We start from the raw sequence: 24044 nt of genomic DNA on the forward strand, positions 1-24044 counted from the left end.
CCAAAGCAACCACAGGACCGGAGCCACATGCAGGACTGAAGGCCTTAGTGCAGGAGCAGAACAGCACACATGCATTGAGGCTTGAGCTCTCACATGCTGTACCTGCTGAGGTGTGGACTGTTAGAGTGCTATATCAGTGCTTCTGATCGGGGTTTGTTCAACCTCTGGGTTCAGCCTTGAGACACAGATGGACGTGCAGCAACACTCCCTCTTCTGCTCTCCAACAAAATAGCTTCGTTTTTTTTTTCCTCCCACTGTGAATTCATATCTATAAAGTTACCAAAAGTCTTGAAGATGAGTCTTTGAACTTATGAAAGGCAATCATTTTGAATGAAAGGAGACAGGAAATATATAAACATGGTTGAATTTAAATAAATTACCACAAAGAAAATCACAGAGAGGGCAGTGAATTATGTAACGATAAGACAGCCACCAGCCTAAGCCACAGAATGAGATGTTTTACATGAAACGAACAGCGGTCTAGATTAGAGAGCCATCCTGTTTAGACATGAAGCCAATTGGGTTGATATCACATGTAGAGAAAATTTGAAAGATAAGTGGGAACTATGAGAATTGTTATAATCCAACTGTAACAAAAAGCTGAAGTATATTGGCTTTTCCCCCAGAAGCACTGCATGATAAACATCTTTGATGAAAGAAGTTCATTACTTCTGCGCTGTATAATGTAACATGCTGTATTATGAGTCTATGCCAACCTACGCCGAGGCAGTCTCTAAATGAAGCCTCAGGCATTCAATGGACATCATTAGGTGAAAACATATAAGAGATAATTATGGTAATTACAAATCCCTTTTATTCGCCCTGAGTCTTTGACAAGAAGGTTGTCATATCAACCACTTCAAACAAACAAAGAGTTGTTGTCTCTTCCCCTAAATGATGTCCGGTTCCATTTGGATGGAATTGTCTTCGGATTATCCTTTTTATTGTTTGGTTAGTGGCTGTGAATAGAGGGTACATTTCTTTCAACGGAAACTTGATTAAAACAAGTGATTCACAATAGTAGAATTTGACTTACATTTGCATAACCACTTCATTAGAAGTGAGACCTTGATCTTGAAAGCACCCCCCACACAAAGCTAATGGACATGTCTATTATGTCTATTAGAGATGGACGCCTCTGAAGAGCCAGGGCCTTCAGTGGATTTCAGAGACAGCACTATGGGTGCCGAACACCCATCTTATTGAATTTCATATCCAGCTCTGTAACAATGGCTGAGGAAACGAAATGACAAATACTGGCGTTATTACGGCTTGTTCTGCCCAGAAACTAGAGCAGGCCTATTTATTTTATTTTGTCTTCCAAGAGTTTGCTTTGGTAAAAAGTAATCCAAGTGTTACTGTGCCACATGGGGTCAAATTAAAACAGAGAGCAGCCAGCGAACCCCTTGTCACTTGTATCTTTGTGATACACAATCTAGGCAGCAACAAAAGATTAAACGTTGCATGGGACGTCTTTTCAAGAGGTTCATGGAGAGACTGAGAACGAGAGGCAATCGTGAAAGACTTGGGTGTTTATTTACAATACGCATCCAATCATACTTTGTCACAGTTCCATGCTCGTCTTTTTCCGAAACCACAGAGAGACAGTCACTGTAGATTCCATTTCTGGCCTCTTTGCTACACAAACTCATAATATGGTAGCGTCTTATCAGATCCTGCTTACAATAACAGATTCACGTCAAGTCAAAGCTGTTGTTTAACTTATTCAGTCCCATGGGAAAATTCAGTTCAAACAAGTAAGGAGACATCTGCCAGTCCACAGCAGTTGATGATGTCAACGGGTCCTGCTGGTACCAGATTCCTCCACCACTTTCAATCATTCCTTGTGAGATTACTGCAATAGGATATTACTGTACAAACTATGACCATGTGTCCTGTTGCCACAAAGCTTAGCAACATATTACAGTTTGTCAAAGCAAGCTATTGCGAGGGAGAGATAGATACAGAGAGGAGGAGAGAAGCCATTGACCTTTGTGTCCTTCATATTTGCCTAGCTTCCCCTCAACCCCAATCTTAAGAGTGAAATCATCTGATCCCAAACTAACTGTCAACTGGCTTGTGATGGTGGCAAAGCCAGCAGACATCAATCAATCAGATTTTCTCCTCGTCTATCAGAGGAGGCTTTTTTTCCTGTTTTGCTCCAGCTTATCATCTGACCCAGTTGTTATCCTGTTTCTGAAGCTTAAAAAACTTGATTATGGTCAAATGTATGTCTCACAGATTCACAGCCACATCCTAGACTAAGATGGGTGTAAACCAGCAGGCAAAAATCATCAGTATTTTCTTTTTTTTTTATCACAGAAATAAATACTAATGGAAGACTTTCATGCAGGATACAATCAATGGAGTTTTTTTTAGCTTGACTAAAATGAGACTCTTAATTCTACAATCATGCCTCCAATAAGGAGACGCTTGAGCCAGTTATCTTTGGTTTTCAGGAATGCCTGATTGAGTGAACCTAAGATAAAAATGTGATCAGATATCATAAGACAAAAAAGGCATTTTGGTTGGCTACAGCACTTGCTCAATGTCAACAGTTTTTAGTAATTACTAGATAAGCATTCTGTGAAATACACAGAGAAGGAAAATTGGCTGATTGTGAAATAATAGCGGCTGCATTTCTCTCTGGGTGTTTACTCTGTCGCTTTACAAAGCCTGGTGTGAGATAATAAGGAGCAGGAGACATGCACTTTGCAACACGTCACACTTTCGTCACTGTCAAGTATCAGACACACTTCCTCTAATCTGATTTGCATAATCTAGTTTAAATATAATCGATCAACATCAACCAGTGTCAATTGGAATATCGTTCCATTATGGCTATTTGCGTTGCGGTGCTCACTCCTAATCACATGCATGCAGATATGGCCTCTGATCACATGATGTGTAAGCTGTGCTGTCAACAGCTTTACCAGCTTTGCAATGGTGCAAATCAAAACATAGCCTCTTTAAGGTATTAACATGTTTTGAAGTTTGTTTTATATTTTCAGCATATTTGACATAAATTGTTTATCTATTTACAAAGCTTTGTCATTAGTGATTTTCCACTGAACCCTTAAGATGGTATGTGTTTTGTGCCGTTCGTCTGGGGGAAAATGCTGATGTACAAATTGAACTGAAAGGCTTGTTACTTAATCCTCTGTTGCCACCTATCCCTTAACTATGGAGCCGGGTGCATTTTATCCTAATGCAAAGTTCTGCCTCGCGCTGCCCCCCACAAACACATCCTCAGTAATTCCTGCCAAGCCAGAGATTTAGACTGAACAGCTATTAGGGCGTCACTTTCTGGTGTGCCAAATACTATCCAGGTCTAGAAATGGTGCTCACAAAATTATCCCCTTTCAAAAAATAATTTACCATTGAAGGTAAAACAAATAAAGTTGTTTTTTTGCCACTATGTGGGTGAAATCAAAAGCATGGTTTGGGCAATAAATGTACTGTATATTGTTTAGCACATATTCTGACAATGCCTGCTGCAAATGTGAGTCATATGAGCAAGGAGTCCTTTTCCTTTCTCTCATCCTTTCCTAGGGCCAAGATTCAGTCAAAACCCTCACTTCAATTATGACATGTTCTTTTTCCATGAACATTTTTTGATTAGCTGTAGCTAATCAAATTGAAATAAACAAAACTGATCTTAATGGACAAATAAAAGTTATTTATATCACTGCAATGGAAGATTGACAGAATTCCACCCCATGGACATTATTTCTTGAATGTGGCAGAGGCAAGTTCCTGTTGCAGGCGCAGAGCCGTTTCTCTTCTGGGCAATGGAGATGTCAAAGCATCACACAAATGTGATGAACCCAATATCCATATCCATGATACATCAAAACCTCGAGATGGCACAAAAATAACCGCAATACCTCAGGAGCAACCTCAGATATTCCCTTAATTGAGCAATATCTTCATTCCTGATCCATGTGCATCACCAAGGTGAAAAGGGACTGTGCAAGTTAAATGAAAGAAGAATTCATGATGTGTGGCGGCCTCTCTTACTCACCCTGGCTATTTCCCCTCTTGGCAGGGGCCAAATAGAGAATGTTAAATGAGGCAATTGTGTCCCGGAGGCAAAAAGAGGAAGAAAAAACGCAGGCAGTGCCCCTGCTCTGTGCTCCAACCCTGAGGAGCATTCTACAGCATGATGAGGTACATCCAAGCACCCAGGCCAGGCGCTCCCCACACAGTCTAGACCAGACCCAGCTTCCCATGAGAACACACACTCCACTCTCCTCTATGTGACATACAGCTGTAAAATGACTACTCATTAGTCAAATTCATAATCAAGCTACTGTTTCATTCTGAACATGTACACTGCACAGAAAAAAAGGTTTGTACATATTATTCACTGCAGCTAAAATAGAAAATGCATTCTGTTGTAAGCTTATTCAACACCAGTATATTCTCTGATGTGTAATGCATGCCTAGAAAAATAGGGACTCAAAAATCCAATTTTCTATCAAATTCTACTGATATTTCAATTAATTCTCAATATGCGATGACAAATAGCACAAGCTTGCATATCCACTATATCATGAGCGTCATAAACAGCGAGTGCCAGGATATACTGTAGGTTCAGGCCTGTAAAATGTCAGGATGTGGAGTGCGATCTGTTAACATTCTGTGGCGGTGGCTGCAGGAAACTGATCTCCCCTGCAGTCCCACACTGTCAGCTATACAGACATACTCCACGGTGACACCTCTGATAATCAAAGCTTTGTCTGGGTCTTAAAAGGACGTACTTGAACAACAGCGAGACCAGAGGCCCTCTTTGCTGTAATGGCCTTTGGACATCAATATTTAAATCTTACATCTCTGTTGTGATTAGAATGCTGCCTTTCTCTTTTTTCCCTCTCTCCTGAAACAACAAGGTGGGGGTGAAAAAAGGCTTAAATCGATGATCTTTGAGTCTAAACTAGATTCCTAAGCAGTTTGCCACTCTCAGCAGCAAGATAAGATAAACTCTCTTTGACCTAAGAGATGAAGTTGCCATGACGATCAGGGAGTCCACTTTCTCTATTGATATTTTGCTGATGTAACAACAAATGGAACTAGATCCTGCTCTTGATAATGGTGATTAATTAATACCAATATTGATCCCTACAAGCAAGAGACAAGGCTATTAACTTAAAGTGGCCTGAAAGTCAATTGTTACCCGGGGGCTCAATGGGCATCATTGATATAAAATCTAAATAAACTGAGGGGAACATGGTTAGGGACTGTGATGTAAAATTAGCAAATAAAAGAAAATAGAAATACACATGCAAACACAGCCAGCAACAACAAAACCATTAGCAGATGCCGTGTATGATTTTGACAAATATTTCCGAACTGAGCACACATGCTGTTCAAATCCGGGACAGTCACAATGCATGAATGCGAACACAATGGTGACGACTTGGAGCGGCGGTTATTGGAATAATGGCAGTGGAATTCAGGAAAGAGGAAGATAAAGAGGAAACTGCGTGAGGAAGTGACCTCCACCTTTGGAAACCAGCAACCCTGCCCACATTTCACACTGCTGTCCGGGCGCCGCAGGCTACAGCGACAGAGAGGGCAGGATCGGGCACCGTCGGTCCATCGGCTGCCAACCCCCAGCTCATCCAGCACATCACACAGCAGTGTTTTCGACAAAGGAAACAGCAGCACACATCTGCAATACATTCCCTTCCCTATAGCTGTAGAGCGCATGACATAAGCAATAAGAGCGGCGCTACACCCCGCTGTTAAGTACACCCAAAAAAAATGTGCTTGCTCCATACAAAAACATTTAACTCGGGACACAATCGGAGAACATTACAGGGAGATGACATTCATCTGCATTGTTGTTTTGTGTCAAAAGTGAGGAGGCAACTGGGGATCCTTCAGCTAAGACGAGGCAACAACACAAGCTGTTATTGGCAGGGAACAGATGTTTGAGGGAAAGTTGGCATTCAACAACCATTCTTCTTCTGACAGAAATCGACGAGAGAAACACAAGAGACGCGGCGTGATTGTCACCCGATGAAAGAGAGACCCTTAAATGTACAGGGAGGCTGGCATGCAAACATTTTTTTTTTTGATTTTACACCCCCAAAACATCTGACTGCCTGAGTTGCCAGTTGGTTCAGCTGTGGACAAGGGTGAAATGCAGTGTATATACCACTTTGACAGTAGCAGCAGGGTTTCCCTACACAGGGAAGCAAAAACCTGCTGTAGGTGTTGAGCAAAGTTACACACTCTGGGAAATGGACGATGATGATGAGTCCTGTCCTCTGCTACCAACTTAAAAGCTCATATCCCTTTAAATTGCATAGCTCCACGCTCATCGCACATACTGTAAGTGTACTGATGCATACACATATGCACAAGCATACACGCACACAGACACACACAAATTCAGATACACACACACACACACAGGATGTTGGCAGTCAATTCAGTAAACACTCCCCTTATCCCTTACTACTGTAATCTGCCTCTGATAAATGCCCCTCAAAGATAGAAATGTCACCTGATATGATAAACAGTATGCTGACGTTACATAAAGTGGCCTTATGCTAAGGAGTTGGAAAGATTAACTGTAGAGCAGAGATGGAAAAAAATGGTTGCAACCACAGAAAAAAAAAAAAAAAGACTTTCAGCTCCACCAGAGAACGTTGTTTAGCTCTTGTTCAGACATCCAAACTGACTGGTTGAGCAAAGCAAGGACCTTATTATAGTAATGTAGCGGTTTACATACAGAACATGGGACTTTGAGTAACTTAAAGGGCTATACATGCAGAGGCAGTGAAAGTGATTACAAGCAAATAACTCCCAAAAGGTTGCATGAAATCTATTTCTCTCATATCATATTCCTCAAAGCTCGGCTATCAATATGACAAACATATCAGTAAGACAATGCATCTCTAAATAGACCGCGGAGGATGAAATAACAAATGTGACGGGAATAGCAGTGTTTACCACAGCACCACTGGCCCCTGTTCCAACTTCATCCACCGGCTATCATGGGTGACAACAAAAAAAAGAAAAGAAAAAGGGAATTACTGTACACTGCATTGGTCCAGCTTTACAGATGTAAGATCCCTATCGCAGGAGTAGATCAGGCATTTTGACAATATGACATAGTGGCATGCTCTGGAGACGGGTGCACTTGCTATACAAACTTACAGTAAAAGATTGGTATAATCACTACAGCAGTGCTTCATTCACGTGAGTTATCAGAGGCGCAGTCTGCTTGGACAATGTCGAGTAAAAGGGCCAAGAGAAACAACATGAATTCTCAGACGGTCTGTATGGTGAAGACAACAGTAAAGGGAAGAGCACTAAGTCAGTTTAATAAGCACATTTGACATTAGATGTCCGCGCATGGCCTCAGAGGGCCGCTCCAATGTGTTCCCATAAACATCGGTGGAGGCACGCTCCCTACATCATCCAGATTCCCCTTTGCGCCATGAAACTTTGGGGGGCAATTTTACAGAAAAATTACTCTGAAAGGCCTGGTTTCAATTCAGCCTGTTCATATCTTTCCTTCCTATTAAGCATCAAAATGTTCTCCTCTCAGTACGAATAGAGGTATGGACACCAGCAGCAGCCGGGGAGAGGTGAGGGGGAGGGGGGGTAGGAGGAGAGGATAGAGGGAGCTTGGTGGAATTCACACATCATATTACAGCAGCTAATCGCAATCCGCAGAGCATCAGCGATATTTTCATCATCCCTGTCAAATTCTACTGACCTGCCTTGGAACGGCTAACAATCTGGGCAATTTATTGGCATATTGGCACGAGGTGATAAGGCTAAAAACAACAGCAGCTAGCAGCTGGCCCTGGGAGATGAGCTGATAACATTGATATGTGCTCCCACACAAAACACCTCCACCACTATCTCCTCTTTCTATCAAACTCTTATTACAATAAAAGTGTATGGGGTTTTTTCGCTTTCTTGGAAAAGCGTCGAGGGGAGGGGGATACAGAAGGGGGCCAGAAATACAGAAAAAAAAAAAATCAGATGTAACGTTTCACAGAAAAAAACAAGGGGGGAAAATACATAATTTATCACTGTATTATCGGGATATCCAGGCAGCCTAATCAAGGAGCACTGAGTGACTATTTTTTGCCTTATCATCCAAAGTGGTGGAAACGGAGAAGGAATTATCAGCCAGCTGCAGATTGCTGGGCTGGAATTTTAATGGTAATAATCGGGTTTCTGATGGTATATCTTCTCTGCTTATCTTTCCCATTATCTGGCCTTATCTCCCCAGTCATCGGAGCAAATTAATGGTGCTCTTTCAGCATCGCCTTTTTATCACCGCTCGGAGAGCACCCAAGGGGAAAGAATAAGCAAAATATTAAAATACTGCATAAATCACAATTTTAGATAACGGCCCAATGTATGCAGGAGGGGGGAAAACTGCGCCCAACAACCTTTTTGTCCTTTAGAATGACTGTCTGTGCTGACTTTCTGTGCAATGCCTCCTCGGCCTTTTTCCCAGAGTTCCCGGGGTAGGAGAGAGGATCTAGGCTCCTTGTGACCTTTCTGTTTCTAACTAGGGCTTGATTCTACCGCAGCACACTCACTCCATATTAACAAGATCTTACACATGACATACTAATTCACACAAGGCCAGGTCACAGTGATGAAACCATAACACAAACGCTTTACTTCCTTTGCTCGACAACAAAATTTGGATGCTACTATGGGATTGGTCCATAGATGAGTGGGCCTATCACGTCATACGTTGTCGTGCCTCTGTGTCGATTAGAAATGGTTGCTCTGTGGCGGATGCCAGCAAACACATAACTACAAACTCAGAAGTACTTACGACTAAAAATATTTTCTCCAAAATGATTATTTCACTCCAGTAGATATGCTAAATATATCAAGCTATTCTAACCAGTATGAAAAAGAAGTGGAAAAACAATGTTCATTCATACAAACATTTTCCCCAGAACAGCTATTCTGCATTTAGAAACAATCACAAGATTTTGAGTACAAGCTGAAAAAAAAATCACGGATTCAAACATGAAACCTTCCTTTGATGTTAAAATTGTTAAAATGAAATGGTCATTTCAGCCTATGAAATCAGATTATTTTCAAGAATTTTGTGTACTGTACTAAAATGTACAGTATTAAAAAAAATGTATAAATCCCAATTTTCTTTAGCTGCAAAAGCGAGAAAAAAACCTAAATATGTCCTGTTCCAAAACAACAAAATTGCTTTAAAAAAGCTTAAAAATCTCCATAACCCATAAACAAATTAAAACGTGAACAATTAGAATTATGTGTAAAATAAAACGAGAAGAAGACACAAAGGTTCCTCAGATTTCCTCTATATTACGGTCTCACGTTCTCTCATATAAATGTAATAAAATGCTCTTAGGCACCAACATGCACATGTTCACATGAATTCATGCATGTGGGCACACATGCGCATGTAAACACACACACATGTACACACGCACACGCGCGCACACACACGTACACACACACAAACAACATTGCCTTAGTTTTGAATTGGCCATACTGACTTCAAGCATATAACATACTGACATGCTTTCTCTTCGCTACAAGACAAACTGTGTCTCTAAGGAGCCTGAGACTGTTGCCCCAAACTAACCAAAGTCTGCAGCCACACACTCTTTCAGCCAGTTACAGTAAAAGCTATGTAGAAATTATTTCTGCCTAAAACACGAACAGCATACAGTGGACACACTAAATCCACAGACACATGCTACATACTCAGATGTCAACTGTATCTGAGATGTGAAAGTGTGTTTATGTCGATGTGCATGTGTGTGTGTGTGTGTGTGTGTGTGTGTGTGTGTACAAATCCCTTCATATTTATGGATGTCATTATCCTACAGGATTTTAAAAAGGAATAAAATTAAAAAACAGGTTTTTTTTGCCGCAAAATAAACCTTTTAAATTTTAAAAAATGTGTAATATGACTCTAAAATTCAACAATGGATATGACTCACTTGAATGAGAGTAGGCCATGATATTTCTTAATTATAATTTTCACTGAATTAAAATCAAATTATAATTTGCCGGATTTCAGGGGGAAAGCAGTTCATAAAATTCCATCTAAATTTGAAGAGCAAATATGTACAAACAAATATGTTGCTGGCAGGCCAGTTAAACCTTTTCCCCAGAGCAACGTATAGTCCAGTTAAATTAAAATGAAAACATCCCATCATGTGCCATATTTCTACACTTTCACAGCAATACCACCATACACAGCAAGCTAAAACTGTGCTAATCAATATTAATGCCATCCTCATATCATCAAGTTTGAAAAAGTGTGTGTGTGTCTGTATGTACACATATGTGCCAGTGAGTGTATGTGTGTGAGAAAAGGAAAAAGAAAGAGAATACATGGGGGAGTGTGTGTCAGAGTTGGAGTGTGTGTGTGTGAGTGTGAGTGTGTGTGTGTGTGTGTGTGTGTGTGTGTATACATGAGTAGGCGGATGTGTGTCTATGTGTGTTACAAAAAACATTAAATTCAATAACAAATTGTCCCTTTAAACTTTGGCAGTCAGTCTCTTAATACAGCTTCATTATTTATTATTATCTTAGAATTTATTATTTCTGCAGATTCCTTTGGCAAACAAAAAGCTTTAGGAAAAACAGTTTGCACATCCATTCAAACTGATGCATTGATACATAAACTATAACAATTTGGGGTACAAAAAAAAAATAGAATAGAGAAACACCAAACAAAACAACATAGTAAGTTAATTTTCCCATAAGTTGGCAGCAGCGGTGAAACTTTTCATACAACGCCATGGGATTTGGGATTGCAAATCGTCTCTTCATAAAGACAAAATAACTGCAAAGAGAGACTATATGGACCGTGACGTGCAACACTTCAGTGGCGGTAGTTGAGCGCTGCTGAATCAGCTTCACTGTGGTCAATATCATTACAATATTCTGCAAACTCTAATAAGCTTGGAGATGCGGTGTAGCGGCTAGACAGCATAAGAAACTTACGTTTGATCTGCCTGGGGTTGCTCTGCTTCCTTCGGGACATGCCTGCTGTGCGGCTGGTCAGTGAATCCAGGTGTAGTACTGACAGATCGATAGGTTTTGGTTCATCCAAGCAGCCGGTTGGGGTTTTGTCTGATGGAAATTGAGAAAGAAAAAGAAGAAGAAGGGGGGCACCGGTACTGGACACTCTTTTACGCACAAGTCTATCGTTCCGTCTCTCTTTCCTTTATCTTTCTCGTCTCTCTGGCTCTGGCTTTGGCTTTCTCTCTCTCTCTTTCTCCCTCTCTCTCTCTCTCTCTCGCGCACACATACACACCCTCCCTCTCTCTCTCGCTCTCTCTCCCTCTCTCTCTCTCTCTCACTCTTTCTCAGTACTGTTCTCCGTGATGAGGCTGCGCTTCGCCGCGATCCGCACGGACTGACTGAGGAGGTGAAAGCGTTTCGCGCTTTTGTTTGAAGATAAGGTTTGTGCCTCCCCGGGTACCGTAGCCACGGCTTCGTGAACTTGACTTGATCCACAATTACTTTTACTCCCACTTATTAATTGGCGTCGTCTTAATTAGTGCCTTTATTTGGGTGGGGGTTAGTAAAAAAAAAAAAAGGGGTATGGGTAAACTCTGACCTCCAGTCGGTGATCCTCATCAGGCATCACAATAACAATATAAATAAAAAAATATTATATTTCAGAAAAAAATGAATTTACACGATTTTCTTCTTAAAGGACCATATTCCCCATCAGTTGGGCAGTTACTATGATGTATACCACGCATTTACGTCCTAAATATTTATGTCAATATTTATGCAAAGGGGGGTCAGCTGAGTTTTAGATGGGCTTACCCTCCATGACACCCCTATCCTAATATAGCTTGCAGTCATTATCATATCAGCAGTAAATCTGAACCAGTACTGGTTGAATACATCGGGATTAGCCCGGTTGCAGCTGGGCCATTCATTCCCCCTTGACACACACTGAGAATTGATCTGGATTCAGATGCCATGACCTCAATGGCTTGACCTCTTGGCCATGAGCTAAAAGAAATGTTCTATATTTTTTTAAAGTCTCACAAGGTCTCCTATTCAAAATTATAATATACAAACGACTGATGTAGATTCTCTGTAAATGATATGAAATACTTAAAAATGTATCCAACCTTTTACTTAAGAATTTATTCGAATTGTCTATCATTACACACAATGAGAAAAAATGTTCTCAGCTTTGCACAGTCTGCATATTTATCAATATTTGATGAACTGTCAATCAAAATGTGATGAGCAGCTTTTTTTTGGCCACAATTAGTCTGTCTCAGAAAGAGAAAAATATTTGAAAAGGGAAAAAAAAGAGAGCCTTGAAATCATTCAGATTTTGACTGCCATGTTCTGAATAGTTGCCCAAACTGGAAATCACTCTCTTCAATTAGCCAGTTGGACTGCCAAGTAAGACAAGCAAGTGGCCTGTGAAATTATCTTGTAACCCAATTCCACAACTTTGGAATGGAGTCTGAAACTACAGAATAATTTATGTGGCAAACGGGTCAGCGGTGGTTCACCTTGAGGAAAGCATCTGTCTTCCCAGCCTCCTCAGAGTGTCTCTTCCTCCGCTTCCCGTCCTCTGGTGCCTAAACTTTCTTTCTGTCTTTCTCTCTGTCTCTCTCGCATACAGCTTTGGTCATGGTCCAAACACAGTGATGTCATGGGATAGCGGCAGTCATAAACAGTGAATCATTTCAATATCTAAGCTCTCAGCATTGTCATGTACACCCCTAGAATTGCTGTTAAAGATTGAGCTCTGAGTATTTATTAAAAACAAAGGAAAAGTGCAAAGTCCTCATAAAAAAAACAAACACTTTTTTTGAATATGATAGGTAGACTTAATGGTATTAATATGCTTTTTTGTGTGTGTTTTTTTCTGTCATACAAGTTCATGCACACTGGATTCACTCTTACAAAAACATCCATCGACAAAAAAATTACATTTAACTTACTACAAGGTGAGTAATGAAGAAATCAGACAGACTCTCTAAAATTACCAGACAAAACAACCATAAATAGCATTTACTGGCCATATTAGGAACCCAGCACCAAAATCAATAATGATTTGTGGTAAGAGCAACAACATAGTGAGAGAGGAGAGTCAAATTGCCAGCTGAAGATTAATTTAACGCCACTCCTAAATCCTCTGAGACTGGAGCGTGGTTCTTCTCTGCTGTTTCTGAGCCCCAGTGGCTTGTTTGAAGCTGCCTTTGATTGACAGGTACAAATCTGTGAGAGGAAGAGAAAGCTTTTTTTCACTGCTCGGACCAGATGGTTGTGATAATTAACATGATACTGTTTCCATCGCAAGGGAAATCACTGACACAAGGTTGGTCATATTAATAGGTTAAGGTATACTGTATACTGTGGAGACGCTGTGCAGTGCACTCACATAATCTGATTAAAGGGGGAAAGGTTGATTTGATGTGATGCTAAATCATTTGATTAGAGCTGCCAAGTCACATTTGGGGAACGCCATTCACCGTCGGGACACTGGAGGTGGGGTGTCTGCTGGCTTCATAATGTTCATTCTTAAAGAAAATGCGCTGCAAAACAATCAAGTGTTTCTGCGGCTCATTGCTATGCTCAAGAAGTCATGTGGCTGAACACACATCAACATGTCTATTACCTGTGTGTCTCATTCACTAGGTTTACAGCCGGGGAAACACTTTGTGATAGCAACTGGTTGACACTAAATAACTGGCAAAGCTTTTGTACGGGTGTTGTGATTACTTAGTGACACCACTGTCACAAGAAATGACTGGGTTTTTTTTTCCTATTTAAAAAGGAGGAGGTGTGGAGGTAAAACACTGCTTTCCTTCAGTTTTACCTACATTCTGCAGTTAATTAGTGTTGGGGATATGAATTTCATAAACTGTGTCAGCAATTCATGAACACCCCCTGGTCATAACATGTGATTGCATCGTAACAAAGTTGAGCATTAAGTTACAGTACAACACACATGAAAACAATTCGGTCTTAAAACGTCCAACTCACGCTGTAACTTCAGCAGGTGTTCACAGCTGTTAAATGTAAAATGGTGCTATCCCACTATTTTGTGGAATTTTATAACAATGCTAAATCATAATCCAATTATTGCCGTAATAACAGTTGCAGTATTCCACGACAGTGTTTTTCAGCGAGGCGGTTGTGCTGGAAACTCCTCGCTGGACGGAGTAACATCACAAGACCTGCGTGCTATGACAAATTACTAGGTCGATTTCTTTCAAGGATCACACATGTCCAGTGGCGCTGGGAGTGACAGCCATCTTTCGGATAGCAACTCTATTCTTAAAGAGCAGCATCAGCAGCTCAACTTGGACATTGGTGTTATGAGTTTGCCTGCTGCGGTGTCACCCTCTGGCTGTTAGGGATTGGCTCGCCTCCATAGGAAGTGAGGTGTATGTGTGTGTGTGTGTGTGTGTGTGTGTGGTGTAGAGTGAGGTGGGGTGTGTGGGGGGAGCACATATATAAATGTTTATGTCCTCTATGCATATATAGAGAGCGAGAGAGAGGAAGGAGAGAGACAGCTTGGACGTTACCCATGGGCGACAATGCCTGTCCTTCTGGATACAGAGGCATCCAGGGACTTAAATGGGTAATCGCTTAGTACCAAATAGGAGCTGAGGAGTTTTCATAGTTTTTGCAGTGCTCCGTATATACTTGGAGATTTTCATTTCAAGTGTGTGTCCTTGAATGCCCTGGATGGAGTGCTACGTCCCAGTGCCGGCGTCCGCAACATCAAAAAAATCCCTCTTCAGTAGGCTTTGCCCCAGAAATCACCCCCTCCTATAGATGACATAACACTAATTCTTGATTTTAACAACAAATTCACTGTTATATTGTAATGCTGAGTTGCTGCTGCTGTTGTTGTCCGTCCCTGGTAAGGTGCTGGTGCTGGTGCTGGTGCTGCTGGTTGTGGCTGAATGCTCCAGCTCTCCAGCCCCCATCCAGCCAGCAGCTCCAGCAGCAGTGAGCAAACAGATGTCTGAGAGAGTGCCCACTCCGCTGGCTCCGCTGCCAAAACCACCCGCGGCCCTGGAGGCCTCACCGCCAGCTCCGTCCAGGGAGGCTTCGCTCTCCACACCGCCATCCAGATTCTGCCCCCCCCTCCCCACTCCCAGATCCCCTGTTTACTAGGAAGACATATATATATATTTTGTTGTCGGCGCTTGTGATTGCACCGCGCTTTGAAACAAAGCAGAACAATCAACAATACATAGACAAAAAAAGACGGAGCGTTCAAAAAAAAAAAAAAAAATGAAATCAAAATGCCACACAACCCCAAAGCATCTTAAGATTAGACCAAAATGTTAAGTCTAGGGAAGTGATGAAAGTACTAAGAGAGGGCGGGATGAACAAACTATGCTCCTCCCAATGGGAGTGTGTAAATCTGTAAATAAAGACTTTTTTTGTAGAGGAGGAGGCGGAGGAGGAGAGAACCACGGGGCAGTATATTCTCACTGTTAATCTCTGTTTCTTTTTATGTGGTCAAAAGCTGAGATTGGGACACCTCCGGGGACAACCAGCTAGCCTTTTATGGATTAAAATCATAAATATTTCTCCTACTTTCAAGGAGTTCATTTCTTAAAATAATAGCGTTACATTATTAAGAAAGGAGAAAAATTGAAGTGACAGTGGAAGGTGAGGGAATGCAGCCTGTAGAATGGCTTTACCCCAAAATGACCTTATAGCCCACTCTAATATCCATGTAGTGATATACAAGCTCCCTTTGTACTATAAATGTGTCATTTTAATGATGCCAACTGAATAAAAGTCAGGGAAATGGAACTGAGTTCATGCACTTGCTTACAGTGTTTTTTTTTGTGTGTGCCTTGTTATTATGAACCAATAGAGATTTATACAAAGGTGAAAGATCCAGTGTGACGTGGGATCATTTTGGGCTCATGTTTGTAAAAGTAAAATGATAGTTTTCATGTGAGAATTACAAGATACAGAATGCTTAATTAAGTTATCCATCTGTAATGGCATGAACCATTCATGTGGATATATAAACAATTTCTGCATACAGGTTTTGTATTTTGTCAGATTAGATTTCACTAATTGTAGCTGAATCCAGCACAGGGTGAACCTGAAACTACTATGAAAATACAGAGATTATTCTTTTTCCTTTTTTTGTTTTTTTTTAAGAGTTAATTGGTGTATGCTTATTTAAGTAGTCTTAATTACAAAAAGTTGTGTATCTGTAATATGTAATTCTAGCACACCAGTAGCTGTTAATTAGTGGCTGTTAATCCACTAACCCCACCTTGTTCCACAATGTCAGGCAGTAAAATGTCCACTGCATTACAGGCTACATTATAGCCTGCTGCAGTGATCATGTCCATGTTCCAGTATATCACTATTTGTAAGTCAGAGGTTTGTATGCAAAGTGTCTGCTTACCTTTTTTGTCAGTTTATACATGAGCACCTCATGTGTTTTGACATCTTGTGATTTAACATTCTTCATTTTTATGAGGTCAAGTAATTTATATTTGATATGTGTGGTTGATTTTTTTCCCCTTTTCCTATATGTGCACGAGTAACTGAAGACCCACATCTAAACGCAGCATTATAATACAGTCTGTTGGTGTATTTTATAAGTGTGTCTGCTGGTTTATTACATATGCAGAGGCATCAGTGCACAGCAAAATGGAAAAATGCATCAATATATTCACAGAAAGGCAGGCCGTAGACAGCTCAGAAAATAAATCTACATCTGCCAGGCTCCATGCAAATAGCAGAGCCATCCTTAATGGTGAAACCATCGATGAAAACAGATAAAAATATTAAATATTCAGACATTCCTTTCACCCAGTATCAAAAGCGTCCAGATGTGGGAAGCTGAAGTTGTTATCATGAAGCCAACGACAGGCATTGAAAGAAATTCCTCTGAATTTTCAACCATATAAAAGTATTTTATGGCATGCAAATAAATGGTAATTTTTGACTATGGAGAAAAAAACATGCCAATAAACCCTATCATTTGGGACTAAAACTCCACAAACAGGAGACACTTTCAATTTGCTTTGCCTGTCTCCCCGCGTTAGATGCTTGCGATTGCCGCGAAATTAATCCATTTAACAATCTGTGGCTTAAATTTGAGGATTTCCAGTTTTTTTAGAATATCAATAAGTTCCAATTGAAGAGAGGATTCTTTTGCAATTCAGGCATGTGCAGGCGATAACGGCAGAGTTGGCATGAAGAGAGGCAAAGATGGATTAATTATGCAGAGAACATGGAAATTCTGCTTATCATCGCTTAGCAAAGGAGCCCAGCTCACATAATCAGAAAACGAGGATGAAAAAAAATAACAATGCAATGGCACCTTCCAGCCCATCATCTTACAAGTTAGATTTTTCCTGTAATTAAAAAGTAACATACAATTATATTCATATCTCATATGCAGACTATGAGTGGGTGTATATTAAATAATTGCATTGGGATATAAGGGTTGAGCAAAAAAGGACAGAAAAAGAAGTTAAAAAAAAATCTTGTTTCACAGGGGTATAGCTCCCCTGGGTTGGATTGAACTACTTAGAAACTGAAAAGTTAAATTATCTTTGGAAAGCAAACAAAGACAAAGGCTAAAGAGAGAAGACAGAAGCTATATTTACTTACAGTCTAAACTGTGTTTTGAAACATGCTCTTGGTGCATGTGCATTTTGCAAACGAGAGTAATAACGTCTAAAGGCAGTCGTGGTAAATCCCCTCTGAGGATGTATGATATGGAAAGATATATACTGCATTTTGTTTCTCAATTCATGTCTACTTCAGATTTCGCCATCATGCTTATTTCAGCATGTGGAGGAGCTGCCTTTAGCCTGTCAGGTCTGTGAGCAGCCTCCAAAATGTGCTGGGCTTATGCATGCATTTCCCTTATACCTTCATAACTAAAGTGTATGTGATCAAACTATTGATGTAGTTGGATAGAGGTGGACGAGATGTATAAATACATCATTTTTTCTGGGACACCTCTGCCAGTAAACCCTCTGCAAAAAGGTCAAAGGTTAACACTGTAGCTGCCTTTGCTTCCAGTCCAGCTGCAGATGAAGCCATCATAAGTCTCAGTATTTACAAGCTTGCTGCACTGTTGCTGCACTCCAACATGAACGCTGTGGGAAATTTTGCAGCTGTAATGCAGGGTAGCTGCAGGGTGAGTGGGCTGATTGCTGCTGCTGTGTACAGTATGTACTGTAGCTTTGCACTGAGACTGACAGTTGACACTTGCAGGCAAATCCTTACTTTTTTTTTTATACAGAAATGCCTTTGTACAAGCCCTTTGTGTGGATTTATAATGCTGAATTTTTCATCCTAACACTGCATAGCAACTATAACATATTTGTCATGTCCTATAGCAATAGCATGTTAGATGGCACTGGAAATACCACATAACACATTCCTTACTTCTTGTGGTTTTACATTATTCTGTTCCGTTACAGGCATGTTTTCAAGTCAACAGCAGACAGAAAGTATGGTATGTTATCAGTCATATGTAGACTTAAGTCAAACCACAGTGTAATTCTCATTTCAACTGCTATTCCATTAGTGTTCGGTCTTATGGGCATTGTTGCTTTTGGAGAATTATGGTCATACTGTAGCATCCCACCCTCTACCTCATCATGACAGTTTCAATTGACCCTAAGAAGCAAATCCCCCGAAACATCTCAAATCAGCCTTTTCATCCCAGATAGCTTTCCAGTTCACTTGCAGATTCCGGCAGCTTTTCAGACAGCGCACCTGTTGCTTGAGCCTTGATTTCGTTTTTTGATCAGAGGGCCCTTTGACAAAGGAGGGAAAGAAGAGGCCGAAGAAGAGGGAGAGGCAGGAGAAAAGATCCTTATCGAATGCTCTCCACCGGACAATGAATTTTCTCCACCATTCAAATGTATCTGCAGAATGCTTGAGTGATTCATTACAGCAGATTCTGAAGTGTGACAATGGACCTCAGAAATGAGTGATGGTATCTTTTTGCTGATTTCATTTCCCTGATCCTCCTTATCCCTCTGGCCTGTGTACCTCTATTAATTAGAAAGCAGGGATTTCCACTCATCAACTGATGGGTTTCATGCTCTGCTCTGTCACAAATCTCCTGCCCACACTATCTCTCTTTCCAACCCATGGCCGCCTCGGAACGTACTCTGCTACAGCTTCAATCTCAGCTGCAAGTCGGGGTGGCTTTGGCGATTCATAAATATTTATAAACCGATTAAGAAAGAATAATAAAGTTATAAGACAGTGGTTGGTTACCCTTGAACAGTGCAATGGATGACTTCCTGAGGAGGGGAAATGTGATCAAATGTGCCAGCTAGCCCCTTTGTGGCTTTTTGCTGCTGTTTTATTAGGAAATTGTTCTTCCTCACTTTTTTTGGATGACAGAAAACATTATTTTATTAATCACTTGAGTAACCTCATACAAACTACTCTGTGTAGGTAATTTAGAATGATTAGCGATGTGCTGCCTACAAACACTATTGTGCAGTCCCAGCAGAATGGTGCTATGGAGAATAGACGTTATATAGTTAATCAGAACTAGCTTACCTCAGTGTAACTGAAGTCATTTTATACTATGAATTATTTTTTAAGGCTAATGTATAATTTGTTTATAGTAAATTCTAAATGTATTAGTTATTTATCACAGAGATGTCAATCAATATTGCCTTATTCGATTGGGTGAAATGTCTCCTGTAAATGATATTCAGAAATAGTGGAATGAACTCCATAATATGATGTGTGCTTCATTTGAGCTCATTACTTACCTACTGTGGGATAGTTAATTGGGTTTTTGGAAATGTGACAAATCTCAAGGCAGCAGTTATCTCACACTACAAAACGTCTTATAAAATAAAAAATACCATTCATTAGAGAGGCAAAAGGACTGAGTCAAAAAGCAAAAAGGGCTATATTTGCTATCAGAGCAAATGACACATTGCGTCGTTCCCAAAGCACCTCTTGCTAAGGTTTTTAGGGACAGTCTAACTCTTGAAAGTGCCATTAATTATTAATGATACCCAGCACAGCTGAAATGGCCAATTTCCCTGTTGTCTCTATGACTAGAAGGGTGCTTGAGGGCGAAGACCTGCAATTAGCTGTTATATGTGGGTGGCCATTCTAGACAGCATCAACTCTTGTTAGTACCATGACTGCAGAGGAAAGGAGACTGAACCCCAAGACTAATTATCCTATCCCTCTCCCTTAAATATGAAGACATTAAAGTTGATTAGTCTTTCTAATTAGGTTATGCTTTTTGATACCACTTGTGTTTTTTGCTTCCGGCTTTTATGTATGATAATCTCTTTTCTGCATACTTGCATACAAAGTTATTCCATTGTAGATATGTGCATAGTGGTATCACAAACGTGGAAGCAGGAGTATACTGGGAAGAAGTATTTCCAGATCCATGTATGTAACAAATATGTCCCACATGTAGCTGCTCTGGGAAAAAAAACATGCACTTCTTGAAAATACTTGGCATACTTGAAATACTGCAGCATGTGAAATCGTGTAATGTTTCTTTGGAACAAAAGGAACAGTAAGTAGACTTGTTCATGTATTGAGTTTACAGAGAAATGAAACCACAAGAGCCACTTAACCCAAGATGCTGCCTTCTAATAACAGCTAAATCTGATATCCCAACCCCTTTCCCCCTTTGCAACTGCACACAAGGACATGACTGGGCAGAAAAAGGAGAGTCCTCATCTGTAAGATTAGGTTTGGCAACTCTACTCCTCTCCTCTGGATGTCAGATCGGCAGAGTAAATTATATTGAGATCCTCTCAGAGATGACAGATGAAATCTGTCTCTTTGGGCTTGACGTGGAGCTGCAGGTGATACATGATATGCGATAAGGCGGTGATGTCACGGCCGCAGGTGGCTCCCCCCCCCCCATATCCCCTCTACTTGTGTGGAAAATGGCAGCACTGTGAGCGGCTCACAGAGAACTTTTATCTCTCCCCATCTGTGTGGTCTCAGGCGCGATGATCTTGGACTCCAGCCATCTCAACCTTCATGCCATTTAAGAAAAAAAAAGGGGGAGGGGGCAGCAGGATGGAGAGAAAAAGAGAGGGAGGGACGGGGGAGGAAGGGAGAGTGGGAGGGAGAAGAAGCCTGTGCTACCCTGCTTTTAAGTTTTAGACAAGCAAGCAGCTGTTTGTCATGTTTTTGTGTGGCATATAGCTCTGTTTGCTTTAAAAACCGGGAATCATTTCTCAGTTTCTGTCATTGTGCCATATACAGCCAGAGGAAAATGAATTACGAAAGCAATGTTTTAAGTAATAGACCAAATATTTAATATTATATATGATTATTATATGGTATTAGATGTTACATTAGAGAAGCATAGATATATTCACTGAGAAATATTGAACATGAAGATTCTGTCAAAAGTTAATGCAAAGTTTCTGAACCTGTGTATTGTTAAAATGAAAAGCTGCTGCTCTTGTTCTTATCAGAAATAGGCACTTGAGAAGGTCAAAGGCAACTCCTCTGAATCTAAACCACTGAAACAAGGATAAAAATGTCTTTGTCCAAAGTTACAAGGCTCAGTGCCTATGTTCATTTCCATCCATTCCCATGAAATGAGATGTGGCGAGGCACAAAAGGAGCAATCGAAAATGTGATGTATAAAAAAAGGAAAAAGTAAGTTTAGTTAGTTAATGGCCTCACCCAATGCTCTAACAGAAGGGAGGGTATTTTCTTGCCAAGCTTCCCAGAACAAACAGGTATGCCTGTAGTTTTTGATAGGGACATCTTCACATTGCAGACACTGAGCGGAGCTTGAAGGACTTATCATTTTGAAATGAGGAAAAGTAAATATATGTTGCTTGTCAATAATTAGGAATGCCTCGCCTTTTGTTTCTATGCAGCAACTATGTATGTTGTTGTCAATGTGCCATTTCGGACTCAGCTGCACTTCAGAGATATAGAGGCTGGGCATGTTGTCTTCCCTGTATTGTGATATTACGGCCTGGCAGAATTCTTTCATGTTAATGGATGAACACCGGCTAACAGTATATCAAGTCTCAGGTAGTGTGTATTTATACATAGAATTACTGCTTATAATATGGGCTATGACATCAAAGATTGTTTTGAGGTTATTCCATACAGTAATGCTAGAATTCAATTAATTTCTATGATTGTCTAAGCAAAATGAGACAGAAGGGCAACGCTAAGGCACAACATTCAGCTAAATAGCTTTGAACTACAGATAGTTTCCATTAATTAAACTGGATTGCAAGTTGTTTAATCAATTTCAGAGCCCCAAACAGTGACAATCAACTGCCTGCAGTCGGTGTGTGTGCATGCACACGTGTGTGTACGTGTGTGTGTGCGAGCGTGTGGTCAAAAAGGAGAAGAAAACGAAAGCATTTGTCTGTTTGCAATGCTACTAGTCGTTCTGGCGTATAGGGTCTCACTAATTAACCTCGACGTTGATAATGTGCTTAATTACTTTATATTGTGATTTAGTTTCTTTCTAGAGGTTATTCTTTCTTTCAGATTGCAGAAATAATCTCACATGCCTCAAAGGTGTTGAGCGGAGAATGCGATGCCCCAGTGAAACGGTGGTGCAGGCAGGCATCTGTGGATAGACTTTGAGATTACCACCGCATTGACATCAATGGAAACCGTTTGACACCTGGCCAAGAGAGAGGGCAGCATCAGACTGGAATAACTTTGATTAAATAAAAAAAAAAAAAAAAAAAGACAAGCGCAGTAGAGGGGGGAAAAACTTCATGTAATTTTGTCCGATCACCACACTGGCCCTGTGTCCTATCAGGCAGAGGACCTCTCATCACCTTTAAATTTCTCTGGGCTCATGAAAAGACCAGACACAGGCTTGATAAAAAAACGAAAGGAAAAAAAAAAACTATGGCAACAAAATAGAGTGGAATGAGACTCTGCCTCGTTCCTCTGCCTTTTGATATCTGGTGGAGTCGCTATGCAACAATTTACTTGCAGTACAATTTGAAGGCCTTTGAATTTGAATTCATGCAGGCATATAGAGGGAGATACAGCAGAGGAGGTGAGAGGACCGATGCTGAACTTTTTATTGAAATCATCAAATTGCAAAAACTAGTATGCTATAACGATGCTACCGTTACATGTTAATAAGACCGATAATTTGCATGTAGAGTTTGAATACATTTTTTCCCATATAAAATAGAATATTAGCATGTATAACAGTTAATGAGATGATCTATAAATTGCCATCCAGTTTAGGTTTGACAAAGGCAGTGGCAATAAGGAGGAGCTTCATAATTACAATGGTTTGCATTGACAGTCTCCCAACACTGCATGTAACGGACCTATTAGTTTATTGCAGCATGGTTTATTTATGGAACAATACATCACAAATTACCACAGCACTGAAACTGAGGAAAATCAGCAAAATACACCTTCACTTAGAAATGACATGGGATTGTTCATAGATAACAACACACACACACACACACACACCTGGATCCCCTCCTCCAAGCGTGCACACACACACACACACACACACACTCACACACACACACACACACACACACACACCTCCCCCTCTCTGTTTGTTTTGTTTTGGGCAGTGAGGATAACACCTGCCTCTTCCCAGTTAATGGTCTTTTTAATTCATGGCTCAAACCCATTTAAAGGCAAACCCTTTCACAATTTGCTTAATTTCTGATGTCATTTCCACCCTATAATTACTGTTCTCTTCCTCATATTTATCAGTCAATGTACCTGCAATGAAAATATAAGACCTTGACACCACTCTTGCAGAATCAAAATAGTATTTAATTTGATGTCTTTGGCCGTCAAACAACATTGTTCGAGGGACGTAATTAGGACAAATTTATCATTTTTTTTTATTTTGGGGATATTGCTAAGACATGTGGGACCTTTATGATAAGAAGGGGGAAGAAAACGTTTGAACACCGCTGCCCAGTATCTCATGGTTATGTGAATGGCTTTCAATAAAATTAATGGTGTAGGGGAGATTGCAGTGTGGCCATGGTAAAACAGGATGCAGATGTGGTTACAGGGCATCC

At 40.5% G+C, this 24044-nt stretch overlaps 1 protein-coding gene across 1 annotated transcript in view; it reads right to left on the bottom strand.

The window, feature by feature from the left end:
• Positions 1-11830, bottom strand: part of LOC139657807 (zinc finger protein ZFPM2-like) — a gene marked incomplete at its 3' end in the record, with an annotated part of 71363 nt that extends 59533 nt beyond the window's left edge. Inside the window, exons 1-2 of the mRNA XM_071535736.1 lie at positions 11824-11830; positions 10990-11118 (exon numbers count right to left, since the gene is read on the bottom strand). Coding sequence (XP_071391837.1) covers positions 10990-11118; positions 11824-11830 — 136 coding nt within the window. The remainder of the gene's footprint in view (positions 1-10989; positions 11119-11823) is intronic.
• Positions 11831-24044: the final 12214 nt, after the last annotated feature.

The sequence above is a fragment of the Centroberyx affinis genome, unplaced genomic scaffold (genome assembly GCF_046629955.1).
Source record: "Centroberyx affinis isolate AG114_WGS23_722 - 3 ecotype Tasmania unplaced genomic scaffold, CSIRO-AGI_Caff_v1 ptg002760l_1, whole genome shotgun sequence".
Taxonomy (NCBI): domain Eukaryota; kingdom Metazoa; phylum Chordata; class Actinopteri; order Beryciformes; family Berycidae; genus Centroberyx; species Centroberyx affinis.